The sequence below is a fragment of the Carya illinoinensis genome, chromosome 4 (assembly GCF_018687715.1).
Source record: "Carya illinoinensis cultivar Pawnee chromosome 4, C.illinoinensisPawnee_v1, whole genome shotgun sequence".
In the NCBI taxonomy this organism is placed as follows: Eukaryota; Viridiplantae; Streptophyta; class Magnoliopsida; order Fagales; family Juglandaceae; genus Carya; species Carya illinoinensis.
In genome coordinates, this window is record NC_056755.1 from 38,643,889 (window position 1) to 38,650,268 (window position 6,380).

At 34.0% G+C, this 6,380-nt stretch overlaps 1 protein-coding gene across 1 annotated transcript; it reads left to right on the forward strand.

Moving 5' to 3' along the window:
• The first annotated feature begins 400 nt into the window (after positions 1–400).
• LOC122308303 (aldehyde dehydrogenase family 2 member C4-like) lies at positions 401–3,687 on the forward strand. The gene is made up of 9 exons (XM_043121552.1): positions 401–581; positions 979–1,121; positions 1,254–1,637; positions 1,766–1,855; positions 1,974–2,147; positions 2,328–2,465; positions 2,670–2,807; positions 2,937–2,998; positions 3,215–3,687. The coding sequence occupies exons 1-9, from the start codon at positions 473–475 to the stop codon at positions 3,486–3,488; spliced, it is 1,512 nt and encodes a 503-aa protein (XP_042977486.1). The 5' UTR covers positions 401–472; the 3' UTR covers positions 3,489–3,687.
• The last annotated feature ends 2,693 nt before the right edge of the window (positions 3,688–6,380 follow it).

Here is a 6,380-nt window from a genome sequence, read left to right on the forward strand (position 1 = left end):
AGTCCACTATGGCCCAAAGAGAAACAAAACATATAATAAGAGCCTAGTCAGCAATATGATGAGAAGACCATTAGCACTTTGTGGACGTACGTCAGTTTCACGTCAGGTCAGGTGAAAGAAAGATCATTGATGCTATTTGTATTCACGTGTGTACGCGTACTGGATCATATCTTTTGAAATAAAGAAGCCGCCTGATTGGTTAATTCGTTGAAGAATTCCGTGCAAATATACGCAGCAGGCCAGCATGCATGCGTGCCTGTCTGGACTCATCGTGAATTATTACCAAGGCATTTTGATTTTGTATATATTCTTGTTACGTACACTATTTTGATTAATCCTGTTTACGTAAACGCGCCTATATATATTGTGACATATTTGCCATTTTGCATATATCAAAACAATACCAAACTACAAGAGCTCATCTTAACGTTCAAAAACCTCCGAGACAAAAAGAGATCAAAGAAATAATTAGATGGCAAGTCAAAATTCTGATGATAGCTCGGCCAGCATTTTCGTGAAGAACCCGACGATTAAGTTCACAAAGCTGTTCATCAATGGAGAATTTGTCGATTCCATTTCAGGTTTAATTTCAAGTACTCTTTATAATATGTCTCGTCAGTTTAGTACTACATGTTTTTACTATGTTTCCAGATTTCCAGCTGATCTCTCCATCCCTTTCCCTCTTTTTGGGTAATTTATGTCATCTTAATTACCTTAAAAGAAGAAACAGAACATCCAGGAAAGCAAATTTTTTTTGTGCTCAGCAGAACAGAGCAATTATTTAACAGTTTTAGCGAAAATACGTTCTACTATAGTATAGACACAGATTAGGAAAAAGCCAAGTCTTATATATTCTTTCCATGCAGTAATTTTTGTTTCCTTCTACGATTAATACATGAAAATTTGCCATTTTCTCGTCTTTCTGTGGCCAAGATAATGCTAGGTAGTCACCTATCAACTTTGTCGCCAATGAAACAGGAAAAACGTTTGAGACAATAGATCCAAGAACAGGAGAGGTTATAGCGAAGATTGCAGAAGGAGATAAGGAAGATGTTGATTTAGCAGTGAAGGCTGCACGTCAAGCTTTTGACCATGGTACATGGCCGCGCTTGCCTGGCTCTGTATGTACATGTTCCAACATCTATGTTAAACAATATTTTCAGGAATGGTTTAATCATTCATGATGGTTAAAACAATTTACTAAGAGGCTAAAGAAAATGATTGCTGCTTTTTCTTTATCTTAATTGTTGTAGGAGAGAGGGAGGATAATGATGAAATTTGCGGACTTGATTGAGGAAAATGCAGAGGAACTAGCGGCCTTGGAAACAATTGATGGTGGTAAATTGTTTAGTATGAACAAGGCCATGGACATTCCTCAGGCAGCAAGTTCTCTTCGTTACTATGCCGGTGCAGCAGATAAAATACATGGAGAGGTACTAAAAATGTCACGTGAACTTCATGGATATACTTTGCAAGAACCTATCGGTGTCGTAGGACATATCATCCCTTGGAACTTCCCTTCGATCATGTTCTCCGTGAAGGTTAGCCCTGCTTTAGCAGCTGGGTGTACCATGGTTGTCAAGCCTGCTGAGCAAACTCCTCTAACAGCTCTCTTTTATGCTCATCTTGCAAAGCTAGTAAGTTTCTGTTACTAATTCATACATTGTTCATATTACTGGCCAATCATGTGGCCAATATTAGTTGGTTTTTATGAGTCAAACTAGCATTTTTCTTTATTTTACCCCTTGTTTTTCTCTTGTTCAAGGCTGGTATTCCAAATGGGGTGCTCAATGTTGTGAGTGGATTAGGATCAACCGCCGGGTCTGCCATTAGCTCTCACATGGATATTGATGTGGTAATTGCTGTTTTCTTCTTTTAATTGAATGGTTGTCTTGCTGATTTGAGTATTTTGAGAAAACGTCTCAACCAAGTTCATTGCATAATTTTTGTATGCTTGCACTTAACTTTTTCAGGTCAGTTTCACTGGTTCCACAGAAGTAGGACGTAAAATTTTACAAGCAGCAGCTGCAAGTAATTTGAAAGTTGTTTCACTTGAATTAGGAGGCAAGTCGCCCCTCATAATTTTCGATGATGCGGATGTTGATATGGCTGCTGATCTTGCTCTCTTTGGTATCCTATATAACAAGGTCTTTTTTTTTTTTTTTTCTCTTCTTCTTCTTCTTCTTCTTCTGATAGACATGCAATTAGAAATATTCTTTTGTGAAAGAGAGAAAAAAAAAAAAAAAAAAAACAAAAAAAAACAAAAAAAAACGAAAATAGTAGTTTCAATGACATTTTTTACCATGGTTTTTTATATCAACCTCCAGGGAGAAATATGCGTTGCAAGTTCTCGTGTGTACGTTCAAGAAGGAATATATGAGGAACTCGTGAAGAAATTAGTGGAGAAGGCAAAAGCTTGGGTGGTTGGGGATCCTTTTGATCCTAAAGTTCAACAAGGACCTCAGGTACAAATTAAGAGGGCTACGCTTAATTCATCTGTCGTTTTGTTTTTCTTCCTAGCTGGGTACAAGTTAATTCTGGTTCGATCAGTCATCACTTGTCTAAAACATTTAAATTGATAGTAGAGATAAATTTAATTATTTATTTATATTTCAAGAGAAAAAAATAAAGCATATTTATTGTAAAATCTCTATTTCTTTTAATTGCAGGTAGATAAGAAGCAATTTGAAAAAATTCTTTCCTACATAGAGCAAGGCAAGGGAGAAGGAGCAACACTGCTAACCGGGGGCAAGCCCTTGGGTGAGAAGGGTTATTTCATAGAACCTACAATTTTCGCTGAAGTCAAGGTATCATGTGTATATATCTTTATACAACATGCAGCTTAGGGAACTTTCTTTTTAGAGGAATCATTTTTACACAGTTCCCTTCATGATCTATCACTTTTATATATGGACAACTTGTTGGTGCTTTAATAGGAAGAAATGCTGATCGCGAAAGATGAAATATTTGGACCTGTTATGGCGCTTGCCAAGTTCAAGTGAGTATCTTCCACTAAACAAACATTAGCCATGCAGTAAAATGCATGCTTTCGTTATAATGTTCAAAACGGTGCTTTTCTGACTTGTGTTTGACTTCAATTGGATTAGCAAAGTTCTTCCCTCGGGTTTTAGCGCCTTTTAACTTGTTGTGTACGTTAAGACTTAAAAGCATTGATCTTTGTTTTTGCTTATTATGTGCTGAATAATTTATACAGAACAATCGAGGAGGCGATTAAGAGGGCCAACAACACAAGATATGGGCTAGCAGCTGGCATTGTGACAAAGGACTTGAACGTGGCTAACACTGTGTCAAGATCAATCCGTGCAGGCACCATTTGGATAAATTGCTATTTTGCTTTCGACAATGACATCCCTTTTGGAGGGTATAAGATGAGTGGTTTTGGAAAAGATTTTGGATTGGAAGCCCTTCACAAGTATCTTCAAGTTAAATCTGTTGTAACTCCCCTTTATAATACTCCTTGGCTTTGAATTAATATTCCTTAATTCAGGCCTCCCAACAATCTGGAAAATACAATAAGGTGTGCTGACCAAGTTATATATAGAACAATAATGTACAATAAAGGGAAGTTATGTATGTATATTCTTGTGTTTAGAAGGATGTGCAGCAAGCTTCGATCGAATTTGAAGATCATGTGTATTTATCATAAATCTCTACTATTATAATTTATAATCTTTGTTTTCTCTTTCTGCATTAAAGCCTGTACAATTAGAATTTTTTTTTGGTTAAAGAAAATTGAATATTCCATCCAAAATAAACAGATCGAAAGCTTTGGACTTGCTTGCAAATTTGCAATGCAGAGGCCCAAATCGCAGGCATAAGAAAATCTAAGACCGAAAAGATTGGGATTTTTTTAAACAGTGCTTTATTTTTTCTAGAAAAGATTAAACCTAAAGTAAATATATATAGATAATAAATATATAAAATAGTCATTTTACATGACCATTTATATATACATATATATATATATATATATGTGTATATATATATTATGCGTTGTTTCAGCTTGTTGTCTATGAAAGTTCTTTGGAACTGGACATAAAAAAGAAAAAAAGGAATAAATAAAAGAAGAGGCAATTAAACCATTTAGTTGATCCGTTGTATAGAATATGGAGCGTGCATGGACATCCATTCCAGATCATTTTCTTGGAGAAATGTTTGATGTACAAAAAAATATGTAAGTTTGTAAAGTATTTCTTAACTATAAAGTAGATATATCTCACAAACTACATAAAATCATTTCAATTTATAACTTTATTTTTGTGACATTCCTTAATTAATTTATAGATCTAGCACTTCTCTTTCTTTAAATGATTGGACAAATCATAATTTCTTAATTAACAAATATCATGCAGTGACATGTAAATCCCCTAACCAATTTGCATGTATCACTAAACTAATAACTTTGGCGAACACCCTCAAACTATCAAGAAATTGCTATGTACCCTCTTTTTCTTTTAAAACAACAAAATTAATATAATTATTTTAAGTAATCTTTTAAATCAGAAAACACCTTCAACAACTTTTTTTCAGAAAAAAGAAAAGAAAAAGAAATTGAATAATCTTCACTCCTAATTATTTGAAAATAATTATTTTTCTCTTTATTTGATTTACTGGCTTCATGTAGGGGAGGGCAACAGGGCACCGCATCCCACCCCGCCTCCGCCACTACGGGGTGGTGGCCCTGCCCGGTCTCCGGATGAGGGTGGTAGGGCAATCCGCTGGCATCTGGCAACCCATGCGTGGGCAAGGGATAGAGTAGGCCTGCACCACATATACATATATATGTGTGTGTGTGTGTGTGTGTGTAAGTGTGTGTATATATATATGTTTATATATATATATATGTATGTACGTATGTATATATGAGGATATTCATTAAACAAAATGATGTTGTTTTGGGTATTCAAAAAACGACTCATCATTCTCAATCCCTCTCACTTGTCACCGTTGCTGAGTTCATTTCTCTCTCCTATGACCTAAACAGATTGTGAAACCCCCAAGCTTTTAGATCTTGGATTGGAATATGGAGGATGATAAATGAATTTGGAGGATGGGGTTGTGATTTGTATACTATGGAGATACTTATGTGATTTGAATGATGATTTTTGTGTATGAAAATTTTATATAATTATTGTAAATCTAGTATTTCAATCCAAAACTCTAAATTAATTTAGGTATTGAAACCCCCAAGAGTATTGGGAATTCAATTTTGAAACCTGTAATTTAATTTAGCATTCTATTTTAGGGGTTTCAATATTGAAAGTCCAATATGTTTTCCTATTTTTTTTTTTTCTTTTTCAGCTTTTATGGTCTTATTGTCATATGCCCAATCCCAATGATCTCATCTTCAATCTCAATCTCAACTTAGTTTGTAACTTTATATTTGTAATTTTATCACATATCTATATAATGTTTAAATTTATGATCTTATTCTCTTATTTTGTTTATCAAGTTTTATAGTCCCACACCCTCACTTAGTCATTTGTCCAAGTTTCAACTCTAATTCCAAATTCTCAATGATCTCATTTGCAATCCTTGATAGTCTCACTTAGTTTGTACTTGTAATTTTAAGTTTTTTAACTTTTTTACATACGCTTATATTGTTTGCAATTTTAATTTGTTTTCTTATTAATGTTTAAGGCTTTGTAATATCGTTTGAAATATTTATTTTAATTTTGATTTTGAGTTGATGTGTTTGCTTATTTGATGATCAATTACAAAACCATCGAGGAGGCGATTAATCATGTGTTTGTGTTGCAGCTAGGTACATAGTAGTTGTTTAACTGGTTTTCTATCTGCTGCTTCATTTTCTGACCTAATTCTTCATTGAGAGATGTAACCCGAGAATCTACCGAGAAGGCCAATAAAAAAATTTTCTATTTTTTTTGATTTATTTATTTATTTATTTTTGTTTTCTTAAATATTTTTTAAAAAAGAAAAAAATTCACAATATCATTAAAAGATACTTTCTTAATCACTAAGTAAAAATAAAAAATAAAAAAAACGCTATCGGGAGAAATGCTTGGGACCCATTATCGGGATCCTAAGCATTTCTCATGATCAAAATTGAAAATATTTTTCCAAAATAAATAAATACATTTATCATTTTCTTGTCATCCACTCAAATTGAGGGGAAGTGGTGTCGAAGAAAGGGAACAATCAACATGAATCAAGCTGGGATTTGCACGTTGATGAAGAAGAAGCAACGCCAATAATCAAGGGATTTCCACCTCCAGCGCCCACCCAATTAATTAGGATAGGAAAACAATCGAGCAGTCATGATGTCCGATTACATATATATATATATATATATTTATATAAAGACTGATTGAGAAGATTCTTATTGCTTTATTTTAAGC